The sequence below is a fragment of the Tyto alba genome, unplaced genomic scaffold (genome assembly GCF_018691265.1).
Source record: "Tyto alba isolate M040663 unplaced genomic scaffold, T.alba_DEE_v4.0 Super-Scaffold_2, whole genome shotgun sequence".
Taxonomy (NCBI): domain Eukaryota; kingdom Metazoa; phylum Chordata; class Aves; order Strigiformes; family Tytonidae; genus Tyto; species Tyto alba.
The window spans coordinates 63,408,084-63,428,993 of NW_024881282.1; the positions used below are offsets into that span (position 1 = coordinate 63,408,084).

The following is a 20,910-nucleotide window of genomic DNA, read 5'->3' on the forward strand; positions in this document are numbered from 1 at the left end:
ATGGGAAGAGATGTGCCTTGGAAGTTCAGGCCCTCTGATCTTGTTGATGAATGTTGCTGCCTTTCTTGAACGGTGGAGCAGGTTTGTTCACACTTTTCATTTTGGACCTCATGATCAGCAATGACATAGCTGAGGCAACTATCGTCTGATGGACTCAGACATTCGTTTAAGGGACATATTCCATGTTCTTTGTCAAGAAATTAGAAGATAGGAAACATGCTAAAAGCTTTAAGCTTTTCTTTTCAGGACTGACTTGAAGCGGAGAGCTGGAATATTCAGGATTTGCCAGGGTCACTGGTGGATGAGAACAATCTTTCATGTTCCTCTGGTTGAAGAGATTGAGCCGTGTATAAGGAGCGTAGTCTAGTCAGATAGGGGCTAAATTAAAAGTCTTTTCTCTGGTCTAGTGGTCGGTGGAATGGATGGAACCTTAGAAGCTGCCCTATACTTTCCGAGATACTCCTCCATGCAGACAGGGCATCTCTCTTCACTTACCTCACCTCTTAAACTTATGGAAAGGGGCAACAGATGGGAGTGGAGTGCAGCGTGGAGCAGCATGGCCCACTGTAGATAGCACACTTAAAACCTCTCTGCTTAAGACACAGGAAAGAATGAAGCAAAAGGATTTTGCCCATTGCTAACCCAAAGTGGGAGCACTTGATATGACAAGTCATGCATGAGGAGTGCTGTTTGTAGCATCGCAGGAAGAAGCTGAAGATACAGTGAAGCCCTGAACTCATGAACAGAGCCTTGCTGTGCTTCTGCACAATCTATCACAATCCAAATGATAAATCAGCGGAGAAGACAATATGTTCACATGCAAACTAGTTTAGAGTTATGTGGTTTTCAGCATTTGAGGGCAGGAGCTGATATGGCCTAACAGAGAGCTTAACAGCTACTGCAGAAGGTAAGATTCAATTAGGAGATCTTCAAAATACCGTGTGACTAAAGATGTGTTCACAGAATGCGTTGACCTGAAAGACAGACAAAATGATAGCAGGTAAAAGATGCAGATGAAGAGAGATTGAGGCAGCAGGCTGAAAAGAAAGGATAATGAGGGCATTGCAAGGCAATCCTAAATGTAGCAAAAGACCTAGCTTTCAAACCAGGAACAGATGATCAAAGTTACTTTGTCTTCTGCAGATTTTCACTCAAGGCACAACACAGAAGACTTTTGATTCTCACAGACAATATAAAGAGTCTTAAAATATATCTCAAAACGTGCTTACGACACTGTGCCTAAGATCTTCCTGCACAGAAACACACTGCTCACTCTTGATCTAAATGAGATCTGACATTTCCAAGGTGTATTTTCAATGTAGAACAAACCTAGCTTAGAAGCATGTCCGGATGGTAGTGCTTTTTTTACAGCTTTTTTTTTTTTTTTTTAAAAAAAAGACTTATTGTTATTACAAATCCTGATGTGATCACTGCAAAAAATGTTTTCCATTTTGTGCTCCTCCTCACCATGAAATTCATGCCCGACCTTCTCACAGAAGCCACCACCGTGCTGCTCACACGGCCTCAGCACATAACGGATCCTAATTGCTGAGACACGTTGCTCTGACCCGCAGTGGTTTGCAGCTGACTCATTCTGCTGAGAACCAACTGCAAAAGTAGCATCCCATTCCTCAGCACCGAAATTACTGACAAAAAAAAAATAAAGAATCAAACTCCAGGGAAATCATTGGTATTCAGTTATATGTTACTGTCATACAAGAAATTTAAGTTTTAATAAAACAGTGATTACTGAAAGACATGCTACTTTCTAAATACATTGTGCAGGAAACAATTACAGAAATAAGCTTCTATAGAGATAACACACACATATAAACTAAGAGACAGAAAGACAATATGCGGTACAAAAATTTTATTGATGTGAGTTTGGGATGACTGTTTTACATATAAAGGTAAAGCGTTAGGAAACAGTTAAGCAATCCTTTCCTCTTCCAGGCATGATTTGAGAAAAACTTTACTTTGGAAATTGTAGGCGTGACCATGTTACTGTCCATAGGTCTCACAGCCATCCCCTGGTAGCCCATCGGAAGGCATCGCAATCTGATCTCAAGAAAACTCTGCACTTTGCTCTGCCTCCCAGATGGGGTATCAAGAGGGCGAGTGTTTCCACGTTATTACAGTTCACAAGTATAGAACTGCCGCTACCGCCAGGACAGCCTGGGGAAATGCTGCTCCCTTTGTAGAAACTCTCCCTCATGGGAACATGATCTACCTCTGTAGCGCGGGGGGGGAAGTGATATAGACTTAATTTTAACTGAAACTCAAGTATAATTCCACAGCAATTACATCTTAAATCCACAACCGAAATTGATAATTACATAGTAACTCATGTTACCGCTACTACATTATCTCTGATAATACTGTAGTTAAGCTTGTGCTCAAATTCCTTTTCAGTAAAATCTGTTTCTGTAAAGCACTATTATTTCTCAGATACTTTTAAAACACTAATGAAGTATACAAAAGTTTTTACAGTATACAAGAAAAAAACTAAGTTAATAAATGATCACATTGTCTTCAATCCTATCAAAGAATAAGAGTCTGAGAAAAATAACTTTTATTGCATTTTAATTTCTCAATCTCTTTCCTTTCTTAAAAGATAAAAGTTATAACGGAAATTCATGACATTTTAGATGAAGAGAAGCTTGGGAGAAACAAAATCACAATTCAGCAGGCAGATGATTGGGAAATCAAAGTATTTAATATGGCTTGTAGCTGAAAGTAATTGATCTGCATCTCCAATCATTTTAGTTATTGCCACATTCCATTAATTTTTCATTAAGTGAAGATAAAAACATGTCTTTAAAATGCACGTACAATAGCTTTAAGCCATTGCTGTACATATTGTGCAACTCATCTGAATGCAGTTTAACACGTGAACTTAATAGAATATATTTATGTACAGTATATACACAAACAGAATCCTGCGGTAATACCCCTGAATATTATCATTTCAATGAGAAATTTTCATAATAAAAGAAGAAAACCAAAAATCTATGAAGGTGGCAAAACTGCCCTTTTCTGAAGTTTAAATCAATATAATTTCCAGCTGATTTACATAGAAATAAAACTGTGGTCCTGTACAAACTTTATATTACAGGGAAACAGTTTATTTTAAAAAAATATTTACATATTTGAGTACTTGGTTCTTTGCAATAGAGATTATATGAACACAGAAAATTGTATGGTAGGCAGGTTTATTTATTATGTTTTTCTATTTGTTCTTTTTTGTGCAAATTCCAAATCTCTCTTTTTGTGTTATTATCTGCCTCTATTTGCCTTGTATTACTGCTGCTGCTTTTTTTAGTATTTTGAGAAGGCTGGGTGACTTTACTTCTAGGAACAGGAAGAAAAGATTTAACTCTTGAAACACCCAACTCTGTCTTTGATTTACTGTTGCTGCTTTCCACAGTTCGACTGCTGCTGAGAGGACGCATTCCATCCTAAGAATAAAAAAAGACATTTTCTCTATTAATAATTATTGCTGTTTGACCTGAAAAACAAGTAACCAGCCCTACCAGCCCCACTGAACTCTTGTTATTTACGATCTTTTGCAGTTTAATATGACATCTTCTTACTATGTGGGGAACAAACTATGGCTTTTTAGCTTCTTTGACTGAAAGGAAATATCATCAAGATCTTAGAACACCAAAATAAGTCAATGGGTTTTTTTCACTGCCATTGAAAAAAATTTAAATTTGATTCTCAGATGTCTCAATTTCAGAAGTACCCAAATAAAAAATACATCTTTTTTATTTGGTCACGTTTTTTGTATCATCAAGGCCGTAAATAATAACAAAATAATCATACCAAAAAAAATACTTCAAGAATAGAAGTTGAAACGCTACTTACATTGTAATCCATAATCTTATAGATTGCTTGCTTATAAATTAGATTTTAGCACCTCACATTATTTATGCTAAGAAACTACATTCTTAAAAACTGGACCATATTCACCCCACCCAAATTTAGGTACCTGACATGCCAAAGTCAGGTATGTTGTCACTTTGTGTTCCTTTATAGTCAAGAAGAAAGAGGTCAGTTAAGCCATTTTATGATGGTCACTAACATATATCTTTCATGAGAGATGCCTACCTTTCCACTGACAGGAAAGAGAATTAGGACCCTCTGATATTAAAATATTAAAAAGTTAATTTTCACCATCAGCTACTGCTCTTCACATAAGGGTTGGTGGCATGAAAACAGACTATTCATCACCTTTATTTCTTATTAATCCTTTTTAATCAATTTGTTTGTATACTGGATCAAAGATTTTGCATCTCTTAACAGTTTTCTTTCTCCTTCACATACTTGAAAGCATTTTTTTCTTCCAGCCAATTAAAAAAAAAAAATATATGGGTATGTTGCCCTTTTAAATAATTTGTCTCGTTACTGTTGATAAGATCTCCTCTGCTCATGCAGTATTACTTTTGTTACCTAGAGAATTCTATTTACTTTCAGAAAAGGATGCTTTACTAATCTCAAACTCTTTCAAACACCAGTTCTTGCAGCTGCATAGGTTTATCATCATTACAATTGTCTCTAAAAGTTTGACTTCTGCTTCTAAACTAAGACTGTGCTCTTCTAGATTTTTGATAAATTTGTTGCAGTAATGACTAAATCTAGAAACAAAACCTGTCATTCTATTAGATCTCCTTCCCCTCTAACAAAAGGTTGGGTTGTGTTTCCTTCATTTTGGCCGATATTCACCCACAAAGATATGGGAAATTAATTTTTTTATTCTGTATGAAATCTTTTGACTAAGTTCTTAAAAAATTCAAAGATAGCTAAGTTTGTCTACCTTCAAAGTCAATGTAGTTATGCTTTACATTGTTAGAAGGAATTTAAAATGGAAAAAAATTCCCTAGGAAAAATTTACAGTAGGAATGCGTAGGTCAGCTGACTTATCAAATTATCCAGGCATCACAACTATGTGAAGCTCTGTTTTGCAATGTCTGAAATGAATGTGTTTAGAGAAATATTCAAAAGCAGTATATCTAAATGTGGATCTGCAATGTTAAAATTATTCCCATTAGCAGAGACTGTTCTCCGGATTTTAAGTAAAATTACAGTAAATATTCTAACATTTTGAATATTTAGATATGAAAAAACATGATGGCAAGGGTGGTAAGTCATCTCATCCAACTTAAGCTTGCACATTATAAAAGCTAAAGTGTGCATGTTAAGCTACTTTCAGGGCTACTTCATTGCACCTGCAGAAAATAGGCAGAGTGTCTCTAGAAAACAATTTATCACAGTCAGATAAAACCATCTGGATTGGACTGGAGAGGGCCCCAATCGAGGGAACACAGACAACAGGTTCTGCCCTGGCTAAGGTTAATTGAGCCATGTGCTCAAAAGACCTTTTGATGTACAAAAACTCAAGGAGCAAGACAGAAAAGGGAAAAAAGTGTAACAATAGAGAAAGCATAATTTTTTATTATCCAAAGAATGAAAACTAAGCAGGATATAAATACATCTTCATATTTAGTAGGGATGTTAAAACCCATAAACAATGATTTCAATTTCCCAAAAGAAGATGATAGTGGACTTACTGTAGCTTCCAGTAGTATTCAGCTTATCTCCCCACTCTGAAACTGCTCTGAAGTAAGTAAAGTTTGTTTACGTTTAGACTATATTTTCCCAGAATCACCAGACTTGTAACATAGGGATTCTTTTGATTTCTCATAAATAATACACCAAGACAACTGTATATTACGACAAATAGCTAGGTAGAAAGAGAAACTGAATTCCCCTTTGAAAAAAACCATGCTATCCTTTACAAACTCCAATAATATCATGTCTTCTCAAAATTTCTACCACTGAGAGCTTTGACACCAGAGCAGCTCAATTCTACTTCAATAACAACATGTAGGAAAACAGTGGTTTGAAATCATATATTTGGGTAATCACTACCAAAAAAATGGTAGAAAAATAAACCGTGTGCTAGCAATTTTACATCAAGAATTTTAAAAAGCTTTGCACTTTTGCAAACTTACTGAAGATCATTAACTGGGAAGGGAGGGGGGAATGAACCCAGGGCTTTTATTTCTCTCAAAATCTGATGCAAATAACTTATAATGTCAAAGTAATGTCAACAATACTTGGCCTAGGGAGACGGCTTTATATAAACATGAAAACTGAAGCAAAGACATCCATTGTTTAATAAATCTTTAGTTTCCATTAGGACACATGGAGGAAACTTGGCCTGGTATGTCTAGCAAGTTCCCTAAGAATAATGACAGTTTATTCTTGTAATAACCAGGGCACTGGAATGCTAATTCTTTGGATCCAATCAGTAGTTCAGATTCTGGAGAAACTCAAGACACCTTTCCCTATCTTACTACAAAACTTGTTTCACCTACCTTTTGTGCTGTTGTTTTACTTGGGTTAGTACCACTTGCTGAAAATACAGGATTGTTCTGAGAGTTATTGAACATTAATAGCTCATCCTTAGAATCTGCAATCTAAAAAAGTTAAGAAAATGGGGATTTTTTTAGTTATTCACAGCAGACATTATGTTTCAATTTGACAAATTTTGGAGTCTTTATTTTATTTTAATGAAGTTTCTGTGCAATGCAATGCATAAATATCCAAAGAATGATTAAAATACCTTTCCTTTATTCTTGAGTGTCTTTGTAGGAGATGGGGAGATAAACAGAGAGATTTCATATTGACTATTATCAGAGGAAGATTAAACGTACATTTCCAGAGGAATACTGTTCAGTGGAGCTTAAGGGTGATTTCCCATTACATTTTATCCAGCGCCAGGAACATCACAGAAAAGAATGTTCCTTTTCTCTTCCTCCTGCCATGTTTCTGCCCTACTATTTTCCACCAAACCTTGTGACCATGCAATAGCAGATAGCGTATGATCAGCCTTCTGTCCTCACTGAAAATTAGATATTTTATCCTGGGGCATGCTGATCCAATTCAACTCTGCAACTGCAAAAGTACTCAATCCCAAGGTAACGGAGGCAGCAGGAGCATATTCAAGTGAAAGGGCAAATTAGAGAGTAGAAGTACTTATTCTGATGGCAGCCTGAAATTACATCACACAAAGAAAACATGCAACAGCACCCTTACTTCTTTAAGGCTTACTAGGCAGCTAGGGAATTAACAACAGAAATTCCAGCCATGGATGGTTCCACCCATGGTGAGGAAACTGAACAAAAGACAGTGACATCTATCTCCTTCCTTATCTAACCCATATTTCCTTGAATTGTCAACAATGAGCAATTACATTTTACATTTTATTAAACACAATTTTAAGTTGGTTACCATTTCTTTAAGCACACCCTATTCTTTCAAGGACAGATATGGTAAATCCCTGTTAACTGACTAGTGATTAGCTTGCCAGCTTGGTGCATGTGACTCATGCAAGCACTGTAAATACTTTGAAAAAAAAAAAAATCCAAACCAAAACACCGTAATAAAGGATTTCATTAAATAGGTTGAAAAATCTTCCCAAACACAGTATTTCTTTTTTTTTTAATAAAAACTTGGTTGACTTCTAGGAATAAGCAGAATACTTAATAAAGCAAAACTAATGGACCTGCTGTTCAGGGAGATCCTAGGGGATGTAATGCACAGCCTAACTGGACAATAGCCTGAGACTGACTCTGCCTGTGTTTCAAAAGATAAGCAACAGCTGCTCAGGTGTGAATACAGCCTCCTGTCACATCCATCTACTGCAGCTGTGCTAGGAGGAAAGAAGGAAAGAAATAAATAGCTACAGGGAGAACTGGGTGCTTTTGGTGTAGAAGGGAAAATGAGAGATCCACAGGTCCACCCTCTGCTCCAACAGGCCTCCCACAAACCGTTCCAGCATAGAACTTAGCCCCAAACCTATGAGCCTTGCAAGCATCCTTCACCCTCTTCTGCCACTGTTAAAGAAGAAGAACTAGGCCAATCCATTCTTTCTTGCGTGGGGCAGCAAAACTGCATTTTGCCCACACAGCAGAAGAGCTTTGACCCAGTTCTGTAATGGCTAATGGGTTTACGTTAAACAAACTGAATGTGCAATGCACATTAGGAAAAATTTTCCATGTCTTTAAGACTATGAAACAGTTTCCCAGCGGAAGCAATGATAGCGTGAAAGATAACATGGGGAACAATAATGCAGAGAAGGCTATTGTCACTAGCATTTATGAACTTATAAATTTCAGCCTGCACTGCAAAAATCTCTACAAGAAAAAGTAGTGAAGGTATAATTTAAAAGAATGTATATTAAACCAGAACACTCACCCTTAAATGTATAATTTATTAGTTGACTTTGGCTTATTCCCAAATAATGTAATAATTTTCTTCAGTTCAAGCAGTGCTTGTAAATTAAAAATTTATTTTAAACACGTACCAAACAACTGCATATGGTAATGACATAAATTATTTAAAAATCTTATGTTTACCTTGCTTATATCAGGCTCAGATTTGCTGGAACACATACTTTGAAGTTCCTGCACAAGATCTACTTCATCATCAGAACCAAGGGACAACCTTTGCTCCAGATTTAACGTTCTCAATTGATCCTTCTCTGAAGATCTGGTTAAAAAACAAAAGAAATTGAGAGAACAATTAAAATTAAGATGTGATACCGAATTTAAAAATAAATATGATACCCACCTGAAAAATAGTAATTTCTTTCTAAATGATCTTTATGACCAAAACTAGAAAGAAAATAACATCTAATTAAGTGGCAGCAATAGTTGTTAACAGTTGTTATATCATAATAAATTTTCTTCAAATTATTCTCCCTATTCTGAAATTTTAACAAAGGAGTCTTCTGCCTACTATCTTGAAAGATCTTCCTCTTTCTAAGGTGGAGCAATCAATTTTATTCCGCTCTCCTTTTTGGCCTTAATTCCAAACACTTAAAAACCCCCAGGCATACTGGAAGCATAAATATTCTGTGCTCTCTGTGACCACGAATATGGTAGAATCAAGGTTCAAAACTGAAATAAAGTCTCAAATGCAGTTCCCTCCGGCTGATTCGTACACTTTCTTAGAGGAACTCTGTATCATTTAGACTGAAGTACATGCACTGTACCATTTTGAATTGCCATTCGGTAAACTAAAACAGCCAGAGGAGTTTTTACAAAACAATGACAGGTGAGAAAAGCAAATGGTTGGCTTTTCATGGCATAGTAAATGTTACATAATATTCTTAAGTCATAGACTAGTCTATTACATAAAAAGACATGTAGTGCTGCAAGGTTTGAATTACAGAAATGGATTCTAAAATTATATTGAAGTACACAAATTTTATTTTCTCTTGGAAATGACAATTAAAAAGGATTCCTTTCTTCAGGTGTAGAACCAAAACATTACCAAATACAAACTCTTCATCTATTCATTATTATGTGCTGGTTTACAACACAATTTTATAATCTTTTTTGTCTGCTAAGTGTTATAAATACCAGAAATTAAAGCTTACTTTGTGGCGAGAGAAGCTCTTTTCTTACAGTTTGGTTGCAACATAGTCTTAGATTTTATACCTGCACGAAAGAGAGACTGACTTATTAGTGTGTTATCATGTGCGTTGATTTCTTTATTCTAAAACCTGTGATAAACAGGGAAAATATGCTACCATTTACTGGCTAATTATATCAATAGAGTCTGTGAAAGATCAGAATACATCCCTTGAAATTGTTCAAAGTAGCATTAGGAACTGTTAAAATGGTAAATGGGGCATGAGTTGCCCAAATTTTTGTGGAAGAAAGAACATGAGTTTTCCGTGTGGGGTACTTGAATGGCCCTTACTGGTTGTCTCAGAGAGAAAGCACTTTTCAACAGGAAAAGATTTATGTTTGCCTCATTTAAGTAAAATCAAACAACTTCCCCTTAGTTGGAATTGGGAACATTTGATTCTGATAGTCAGAAGTGGAAGGCTACTAAAATTAAATTCACCATTCCGTTTTTTACTTATATTCACAGATATGAACTGGACTTCAAGAACATTCTCAGGTACAAGATACAGTATCAACCATCCTGCTTCAGGTTATGTTCTTTTGATTTCTTAAATCCTCTTAACGGGATTAAAGAAATTCACAACTGAAATGGAGAACTAGCAAGCAAAATCAGGACATTAGAGTTTCAGTTCAGAAAAAGCAGACTTCGTTCTGAACAAGAGCCGAAGAAATTAATATCTCAACTTAACATTACAAAGTACCAGGCATCAAGTATTTCAGTCTTTTATATATGAGGTAATTGAGGCTAGCAATCTTACTGTTTCTAAAGTGTGTGTGTGTAAGCCTCTCTCTCTCTAAATCTCTTCCTAACTCTTTGAAGGAATTACCTTAATTTTCTGAAAGCAAAATAAGTAATTTCATTTTGTCCTCTAGAAGCTTTCCTGTTCAATACCGTATTCAGTTATGGTTTTCCTAAGATTTCCTTCTAGACAGATGTGTGCTTTTAGAAGAATGATATGTTGCTTCTGCACATGTCCAGATGTTATCCCTGTATACTAAACGGCTTGTTAGATGGCTTATGATCGTGAGGTGAAAAGGCATTTCAAAAGTGTCAGCTGCTAATATAACTTTCAGATTTATACACACACACAGACTCAGTCATATAAAGCCTTTGTTATCAAGCAGCATACTGAAAATGATGTGGAAGCGTCTTGAAAATATTACAGTATATGTGACTACACATAATTTTTTGCATTTACTTTTTGCAATTAAAGTGAAAATCAAATAAAAATCTTCAATTTAAGACCAAAGATCTCTTCCTTCTACTACAGGGCTTCTAGATTATTTTACTCCATTTGTCTAATAAGACTGACCAAGAGATGCATGACCTGAGGATGAATGTATTCATTTATTTTTACTTGGATTCAGAAAATAGTAATTATTATAGTGAAGCTATAAAGTACTTGTGAAAAACCCAAAGAAGTAGGTGTACTGCAAATTAGGTGCAGAACTAAGGAGTACCAATCAAGTAATGAAGCCTTCTCTCATCCAGGATTGAGGAAGAGAATGGTACAGCATCATTCATGCAACATGAGGTGAAACCACTGTCTTCCACCATCTGAGCCAAAGCTTACCTCATTATCAGACAACAGGAAGGGCATTAGAACAAACAACCAGAAATTAATTAGGATACCTCACATATACAAAGAAATAATTTTTGGGAAAAAAAAAGTAATCAAATTTTTACTGGTAAACATAAACATGAGTGTCATTTAATTGAGAATTTTTCATTCGTGATGTAGAAAAAAAGATTAGATTTACATCTACGCAGCTTAAACTCCCACACCCTCTCTCAGAATTGAAAACAGAAAGCTTTACCTTCAGTATTTGTTTCCTGCTTGTTCCATGACTGGGAGGATAAATGGCCTGACTTTTTGCGAGGACTTGTGCTCACTTTTCTCCAAGAAGCATTCTCACCTCTTTTCTTAGTACAATTTTTGTAGCTCGAAACCACGGATAAAGGAAAATTTCCTCCCTTAAAATCTGCTATATAATTATCTAGCTCTGAAACAAAAGTAGAACAATGTTAAGAAGAATTGACTGTTGCAAATGCTGTTTCTTTGACTACGTCATACAACTACTTAGTTTAGTGACTGTAAATGTTTTTAAACATACACCTCCCATTATAACTACAGTTATGTTTTGTGGAAGTTTTAAAAAAAGAATCAAACACTTAAAAGCCCTACTTTGGCAATGCAAAACTGATTGGCTTTCAGACTGTTCACTGTTACCTGTTCTGGGTAGGGGACAGCCATGCAAAACAGCTTTATTTAGCAAGATACTGAGAGCAGCCTTGACCACAGCCTGTTGACCTTGGCTAGGATTTTTTTTGGCTATTGCTTGTCCTGGTACAGATGGTCTTTTCACAGAGGCTCTGGAGAGTATTGCTTCTTGAACTCTGGGAGCTATCACAGCATTCCATAACTTGGACATCCACCTGTAGGCACACAAACAATCCCTTAACCTCAGAGACAGTTATCTAAACCCAAGATCTCATACTTTGGGTAACACACCAGAAAGCACATATATTTTGGACTTCCTATTGTACCCCATTTCAGAGAGTAACTGATTTTATTTAAGGTAGGATTTATTTATTTGTTTTGTGTTAAATTATTTGACTTAACTTGCTTCAGGTTGCTTTGGCAAACTATTTACCATCTGATGCTTTTCCTCCTTCAGATAAAGACTAAAACATCATTTTCATTTTAAGGCTAAAAGAAAGAATGTCCCAGAAAGGTGTGTGTTCATGTATATACAAAAAAAAAAGCCCCTTTCACCTTCACTAGTGCATGGAGAAGTTTCCATGCTTGCAGGTGTACATTCATAACCTATTAGCTGCCAGCATGGGGAAAAGGAGGTATTCAGTTACGATTCCACACTTTCCAGTATTCTTCCATTTCCAAACTTGTTCAGTTTACAAGATCGTTCTATTCGTACAGTTGCCTTGCTCTCACTCTCGTTTTGTTTATTTGATCTATGGTGAACCCTGTTTCCAGGATGCTGTGGATTTTCCAGATTGTCTAGTTTAGAGACTGGGTCTGATTACAAAAATCTGACTCAAATGGACGTGGTTCTTCTGGGACTTTTGTGTTTCTAAGAGAGAAATATGACGGTGCTTTAGCACAGAAGTGAAAAATTTGTGTTAGGAAATAAACAAATGCTATTTCTTACAGCTTATAGTTCTCAAGGGATAAAGGCTAGGAGTTTCAGGCTTAGGGTTCAGCTCACATCTATAACGGACACTGAGATAATGTATTTTAGATCAAATCCAACTCTTTTTTTTTCCTTGTAACATGGGAGGAAGATCTTAAGATTGAGAGTCAGAGGGTTTATATTAAAGGTCTATAAGAAATGATAGGCTATAATGCTGTGTTTCTGCTTTGCAGAAATGCATTCAGAAAAAGTAAAGGCTAACATGTCTGTTTGACTTAAATAATTTTGTTGGATATGTTGGTACACAGAAGCCATCTTATTATCAAAAAGATTAGGATGACTTTTTTGGATTTATTTTTTTTTAAGTTAGAATGCATGAATCATTTGATAGATATATTTTTGGTTAGTTATGAAGCATAAGTTTGAGTTTTAATGATATATAAGCATGCTAGAAAGTGCTGGTATAAGCTTGATAAAAGTTACATAGAAAATTAATTAGTACAGTTCTTAAGATATAAAAATGCGTATTGGAGACGGTTCCTTGAAGCTTCCCGAGTATAATGTTGTAGATACCATTCCATATAGATACAGTCTGCTTCTCCTAGCTGAGTTAAGATACCAAAATAAACAATTGCTTCCATTTCAGTAATAGAGAAATCTGTCTCTCCATTTCTGCTTATGTAAGCTTTTGACATTTTGCAACACTGTTAGTATAAATCATCAGAAATAAACTCAGCAAAGATAAAATTAATTGAGCTCATTCTAATGTAACAGTTAACAATTGACTGTACAATGCCCTACTCTCTAAATAAAATTCTAACCTGGTGTTTTAACTCAGTCTTACGCTTGCGCTCATATTGATCAAATTCCCAGTTCTTTAATATAGCTGATACTTAGGAAAGGTATATCACCCCTCTGTCCCTGAAAAATAACTGTAAAGTGAAACTCTTTTGTGTTGGAGCATCATCTTTAATTCCCTAGATCAAAACCAAGAAAAAAACATAGCTAAAATTTTTCTCATTTATTCACTCTATTCTCCCAAACATGTGAAGCTACATGAAACAGCACACAGCAGGAAACAATTTCCTCTCACGCCTTCTCTCTCCCTTCCCAGCTGCCAGCTTCTACTGCCTGCCTCATGCTAACACTTAGCCCAGAACAAACCCAGTTTGTAGATAGCTGTCTGCTGTCTTCATGAATTGAAATGACTCAGTGAAGCTTTAACAAATGCAAAAAGCAGCAGAATGGCACAGTGGAGAGGAGGGGCAAGAGGACAGGAGTGGTTAATTAGGTTGAAATAATAGCAACCAGTGAGCTGCTAATTAAAGCTATTTATTGCTAGTTATATGACCACACTGTTGGCCATCATGCTGCTAAACTAAAAGCATCCAGTAAGTGCTCACTGAAGCTGTGCTTTTTATTTGTTTATTAGTGGACAAAAACTACATTAAAATGAGGAGTCAGATGGCATATCGCTACGATAAAAGACATTTTGGGGTTGTGCTCAAGATAAAGCATTGTGAATCCAGTCAAAGTTACATTTAGGAGAAATCCAAACTCAGAAACGCATTATTAAGAGATCTAAAGAATAGTTTTTCTGTCTTCTACTAATGCCATTACAAGAAATAAATGATTAAGATGTTTCAGAGGACATGATTCAAGAGGGAGACAGGATAGATGCATTGTATACCTTATTCTTTTTCTATTTCATTGCATCCATAACATTTCAAGTCAATGCTACATCCACAGTTAGACTTTGATAACTACTCTGGATATTAGATAATAGGTCCTTTTAGAAAAAAAAAAAAGGAAAACGAACAAGCAAAATGTATCAAAATCTACGGACAGAACAAAAGATGAGAAAGCCAGTGCACACACTAAGCAAAGGACCCTGGAAGAAGGGTCAGAAGAAACTAATACAAGAGAGAAAAGTCAGAGGGAACAGAAGTGGCTAGACTGGAGAATGCTATGAAGCAGGGTGAGAAAAGTAATGTCGCATCTCCTGAAATCAACGTTATTATTTGAATTCTGAATACATTTGAATCTTAATTAGAGGCTCATTACCTTTCTAATATAGCCAAGCAGCATCTTAGCATAAAATGAATATATTCTAAAATTCGATAACTATTTCTTGTATTACTTGCTAGTGTTCACTTGTAGAGAAGTTGGAATGTGAACAGATGCTTGTGCCATTGTAGGCAAGAAGAGACAAAATTTTAATAATTCTTCTTTTCTGTTGCTGGATATCTAACCATATGTATAGCTACATCTATATACCTGCCTTATTTACTAAACTAATACATCTGTGAAATTGTATGTATGTTTAGAAGTTATTAAAAATGAGAAATCATTTTCCAAATTTCCCTCATATACAGCTTCAAAAGGAAACTTTACCAACTTTTCAATCTCAGAATTCTTGAATCTTTTTTTCGTTCTGTTTACTAATGAACAGCTTTCTTTACAGTGCTGTCTTGAAATGAAGGACAAAATCTTTAAAGGGTTAAGCAATATTAGCCATTCCAGGACAAGTAATATTTTGCAAATTCTGTGTCAGAAAATAACTGGAAGATCACAAGACTGACTTTCAACCAGCGTTAGACACCCAGTTTCCATTTGTGTCCTTCAGAATTGCCCTTCTAGTAATTAAATACCAAACAAACGTTTAAAACTTTCAATAACTTCCGCTAAAATACTTTCAAGGTTCCAAAATCACATGGGTTTTGGGAGAAACATCACTACTACATTTGTAATAAGCATCTAGTTGGCACTGAACAGTAGGAGACAAGAAACAGAAATCTTACTTCACTGTCACTTGGCCATGCCCTGGCACCACAGGACAAGAGAAGAAATGTTTTGGTCCCATAAGTGCTTCAGGTGCTCCTAGGCGTGATAAGCAAGAGTTCAGCTGGTGCCAAACTGCAAGAATCCAGTCTATGATCTTGCACACAGGATCACATGGAGGAGGTACCTTGCCTCTGAACTGCAGAGAGAAAAGATGGTTGATATGACATAAGACCTCTGCTGCAAACACTTTCCTTGAGAACCCAGGAAGGCTTGGGCATTTTTTCCTGGTATATTGCTATTACAAAAGTCAGGAACAGTTGAAAACAGGTCAAACCTTTTTAGTGAGTATACTCAAGTCTTGTTGTATTAGAACTTATTTCCCCAACTATACTTTAAAAGACAACTCCTTATCAATAAATTGACACACCTCTACTGCCTTGTGGGAAACTGAGACACAAATTTGGCAGCAGTGTTTTTTCTATCGCATTTGAGATTAGGATTACAAGAGATACTTACCATATCCTATGCAATGTATATGATATAAATAAGGCATACAAAAGGACATGAAATCACACTGAACAGGAATGTCTGATCCAGGCACGTTCTCAATGGATTTCCATATTGATTTTAGATTTAGTAGCGATGAAGGAAAGATGCCTTCCTCCAAGACTTAATTTTTTTAATATGCATTATTAAAGGCAAATTATTTGGTGCCAGAAAAATCTTCCATTTCATCTGACTCCAAATTACAGTCTTTATCATCCTAATCCTAGCATTATCCTCTGGAACAGTTTGAATTAAAGGAGCATTAAAAGATGCACAGGGGATAGTATTTGCCAGCACTGAAGCCAGAGCTTCCTGACAGTCTACAGATGAACAATATAAAGTTATTGTAGAAAAACATTTAAACTGTTTCCATGTATCCTAATAGCCCAAAATATGGGGAAAATAGCTTTTCATATGAAAACATCAATATTAAGGCACAAACAAGGTATGAGAGTACAGAGCAAGGATCTTTGAAATAGACTATTGTTCAATCAATAAATGTGTTATTACTTTCCCTTAGATTTTTATAACAGATTAATCTTCCTTCTATTTTTAACTTTGGAATCCACTGTTTTAAGGCCCACACCAACTGGCATTTGAGTTTGCACATGGCACATGTATGTAGTAAAAAAAAGTACTAGCACACTGGGCATTTTTATTTATTATTTAATTAGGGAAGATATTGGAAGACACATGGCTTTTTTTCTCCAAATAGCCACCATCTGCATATATGCTTTATAGAAAATTAACTTAATGAGAATACTACCCAAATTCTGTTCAACTCCAGTCAGAGGTAGGAATCTCTTACACTGTTAAACTCCAGCCTATAAAGTTAAGGGTTGCTTTTAAGCCTAAACAAAATAGCCTGAAAATGATATCTGTTACATGATGCTGCAAATCCTGGTAGCCAAAGCAGTTTGGCAGAACAAGTTTGATCCAGCATTTGCCTGTGAACAAATCAGAATACCACTGCTGCTGCAATTGCCTGCATTGCTGTATTTCTTGGCCTTGTGCTCAAATGAAGACAGACCTTCTCTTTGATCTTGAATGATCTACGATCAAAGTGTTTCTGTCCTTTTATAAAGGGGCTTAGATCACTAGATATTCTCCAGTATAGGTTTGAGAACACAATCTTTCTCCTCAAGAAGATGGAAGAGAATTCTGCTACATGCTTTTATTGTGATGTCCTCTGGCATATACCCCCATTCCAGCACTACAGTGTATCTGCAAGATACCAGCTTCAACCAACACAGCTGGTTGCCTGCAGACAATTGCTAACCTCCTCAGCTTTTGCAAGGATTCTGGAACTATTCCTACCCTCAACCAGACAACCACTCATAATGGTTTCAGCTTACTATATCTGTAGGGACTCAAAGATTTAAAGCACATGGGGAAAAAAATGAAACACTGTTTTATGCTGAAAAAATTACTTATAAATAACTATGCACCTGAAAAAAAGTAACTTAAGGAAAATAATCTATTAAGAGTTTCACTGATACACTTTGCATAATTCTTTTTTTACATTCTGTATTCCTGTTCTTGCTATTAAAGAATACCTAGGAATGTTTCCAAATTTCCTCATTGTAACTGAGATGTTCAGTTACCACACATTTCCTCTCTAGTGTCTCTTTGAATCAGTAAGCTTTTATAGATGAGAACTGTGGCACAGGGTACAGGAGATGACATCCCCAAGGATAACCAAGATATATACAGCTGAACACTCAGAACTGACAGTAGGTCTGTTGTCCCAGACCAGGACTCTTTACTACTACAGACAGTTTTTTCTATTACTAGAACAATCTCCCTTTTTAAGCCTGTTCAAAACTCTGCTGCCAAGATTATTTTCCTCTGCAGCTGTTTCGATTAAACTCCCCCTCCCACGTCTAACACTGCCTGACTGTCTGCAATAGCTGCTATCACACTGGAATGGTTTTCTTCCAAATAACTTCCAAAATTCCTCAGCTCTGCTTTTGCCCACATCCTTCTTTTCATTTCCCAACTTTCATTTATTTATTCATGTTAAAACAGACTTCCCATCTTTATTCTCTTTCAGACTTCTGTTCCAGCTTCAGCAGGCCTATTGGCTCAAAACAACTTCCCTACTGATATATAGTCATTCCTCTTTCCTCTTTGATTTGAAAATCGCGAAAACTCTTTTTGCTGCTTAGACAACACACAGAGGACATATAACTATCTTATTTTAGATATATAGAATAAAATCCTCGAGAAAGGGATTTAACATTTGCTGAACAGATTCTTACTATATCATGCTCACACAGAAGATGAAAAAAATCACTGAAGGATATTTTCATACAGTGGATAAGCAAGTATCCAGAGTATTATTTGCAGACAACCTGTGTGCTTATGCTAATCAATCATAGCCACACACCATCCTATATAAGGCCAAGCACAACATTTACAGACACACGGCCTGTATCTTCCCAGAAATGAATGTTTTTTTCCTGAAACAACTTCGTTATCTGCTCAGCTTTTGACATTACCATCATACATATTTCACAGACCTAGTGGTGAATAAAATTGCTGAAGATGATTCAAGTTCTTACCTTGTTTATAACTTTTCTTCTTAAAAACCTTTGAAGCAAGCCATGCATTGGTTCCCCATCCCACCTAAGCTGAACCCAACGGAAATGCTGCTGAACAAGCAGGTCAGAGCCATGTAGATGACACTTGGCAATTGTCCCCAGTAAAAAGCAGTTCTCGTGAAAGTAAAAGGCACCAGAAGCTCCATTTGCTATAAATGAACCATAAAACATTTTACTGAAATACTCAAAGCTTTGGCGTGATTTCATATAAAAGCAACAAGCAGTGACATAATTAGAAAGAAAAAACCCACCAAAAATTAGCCTTAAAACATGCTATATTTCAGTAAGAACAATGACTGGCAATAAAATATAAAACCTGAACAAATTACATTTTTCTCTTGTTCCCTGTTATGTGTTATAATACAACTGTACTGTAGTAAAAACATTTCTCCATCTCAAATACCTCTTTGAATAGTGCAAGGATTTTCCGAACTCCGATTCTCAAGAGGTGCCAGAAAATCTCCGAGTAATTCAGATAAAGAAGCTCTCTCCAGATTTTCTAAAATCACAATGGTTGTCTTGCTTACAGGAGGCTGTTTAACTGGAACTAGACAAGCTGAAATATAAAAATCCCATTAATGTCTACTGATGAAAATTTACTTTTATTTATGTATACAGCTTTTACTGCTATAATGCAACAGAAGATTTTTTTTTCTTTGCCTTTTAACTTGTTCACAGAAACAGGCAGACTGTATAATACATTAAAAACTGGAAGCATAAAATCAAACAATGCAAAGAATATCATACTGTACAATTAGAATAAAAATTGAAAGCTATTATTAAAATAAATTCATGAAATGGCTATAATGGGATCTTCATAGATAGGAAGGATTTCAACACACTGAAAATAAATACAACAAAAAAGATAGCAAAGACCTCTGAAAACGTTTATTTCATTTGCTGCACTACATCTTAAACTTTTGATATGTACACTTTAAACCATATAGTGATAAACAGATTCAGAATATTCCATGCTTATAAGAAACTTAAGCATTTTATGAGATCATTTATCTGTTTGCCACTATCCTCTCTTCAAAACTTCCTGCAATATCTTTAAGAATCACCCAAATAATCAGAGGCACGAACAGTATCACCTGAACCTAATAGGCATTAAAATTATATATATATAAAAATAACCTTTTTTCACATTTCAGACCTATTCCTTTATTTTTCCTGATTTTAACATCTTATTGCCTAAAAAAGATACAGTCTTTGCAAGTGTTCCTGTATCACTAAATCCCAGATGAATGCTTCTGTAATACAAATATCAAACAAAACACTTGCCTTGAGCCTGTGTTTATCAGCACAGATGCTGTCAGAGGGGACTGTGTCTTGCATTTTTTCAGAACTTTTTGAAAGTAGTACTAAAGATGGTCATTAAGGAAAATGATGAGTAATAGGGCAAAACTTGGAGCAACTGACTGTAGCTGATGATTGCTATTTATTTGCAGATTCCTGAATACTACTGGCCTGTTTTACTAAGAGGATATATCTGGATAGCAAGGAGGAGAGGTACCTCTTCTGTGTCTGATGGAACCATTTAGAGAGAGAATAGTGCTATTCTAGGAGAGCAGAAGCAGTAGAACAATGGGTCAAGAAGCAGGCAGGAAAATGAGAGACGCAACCAGCAGCACAGTGCTGAAATGCAAACACAGACTATTAAGAAGAGTGTGCTGCTGACACAGAGTAAAGCAGCCAAAAGAATAAGCTTTCCTAAGAGACAGTGGCTCATAAATAAACTAGACTGAATGATTTTTTCAACTGCAGGTTAAACACCAAATCCCAGCTGACTTCTGACTAAATGGTTTCTTCCCTCCCAGCAATGGGAAAATTATATGTGGGAATAATCACTGGCACAAGCTATCCTCCAACCTGTGGTCTGGATTTCCTCAGAGAAAAAACTGGCATAGACTGAAGTTACACCAGGAAGTGTGCTAACAAACAGAATACAGCACTGCACACCATTGTACGAGCCCATTGATGGCTTTGGTTTTGTTCATGAGCACAGATGCTGTCAGAAGGGGCTGTGCATTTGTTGCAACCAAGAAAGCCAACGAAAGCTACAGGATGAAAGCATCCTTGAAGAATAGGCCCCACGTGGCAAACGCACAGCAGCAGAAGACAGCATTCAGTCTCACTCGCTGAATTAGTTTTTCTATTAAAAAGTTAGTAATTCTAGTTTGCTTGAATAAAACATTTACTTATGAGATTGAAATTCTTCTTGTTGTTTCTGGTCTGCCCGTACTGAGAAGGCAAAAGTTAGGGGCTGATCCCCTCAAAGCTCTGGCTCCCTCAGTTTCATCACAGGAGCACATCACAGTGCATCCAGAGGCATTGCATCA

General features: G+C 36.1%; 1 protein-coding gene across 2 annotated transcripts in view; it reads right to left on the reverse strand.

The window, feature by feature from the left end:
- Window positions 1–1,855: 1,855 nt before the first annotated feature.
- The window catches only part of CTTNBP2 (cortactin binding protein 2), a 137,459-nt gene continuing 118,404 nt past the window's right edge, over window positions 1,856–20,910 (reverse strand). For both annotated transcript variants that reach the window (XM_033007285.2, XM_033007284.2), the window contains exons 15-23: window positions 18,972–19,124; window positions 18,530–18,717; window positions 15,437–15,615; window positions 11,714–11,919; window positions 11,301–11,486; window positions 9,449–9,509; window positions 8,424–8,556; window positions 6,381–6,482; window positions 1,856–3,458 (exon numbers count right to left, since the gene is read on the reverse strand). In XM_033007285.2, coding sequence (XP_032863176.2) covers window positions 3,213–3,458; window positions 6,381–6,482; window positions 8,424–8,556; window positions 9,449–9,509; window positions 11,301–11,486; window positions 11,714–11,919; window positions 15,437–15,615; window positions 18,530–18,717; window positions 18,972–19,124 — 1,454 coding nt within the window. In that variant the 3' untranslated portion in view covers window positions 1,856–3,212. The remainder of the gene's footprint in view (window positions 3,459–6,380; window positions 6,483–8,423; window positions 8,557–9,448; window positions 9,510–11,300; window positions 11,487–11,713; window positions 11,920–15,436; window positions 15,616–18,529; window positions 18,718–18,971; window positions 19,125–20,910) is intronic.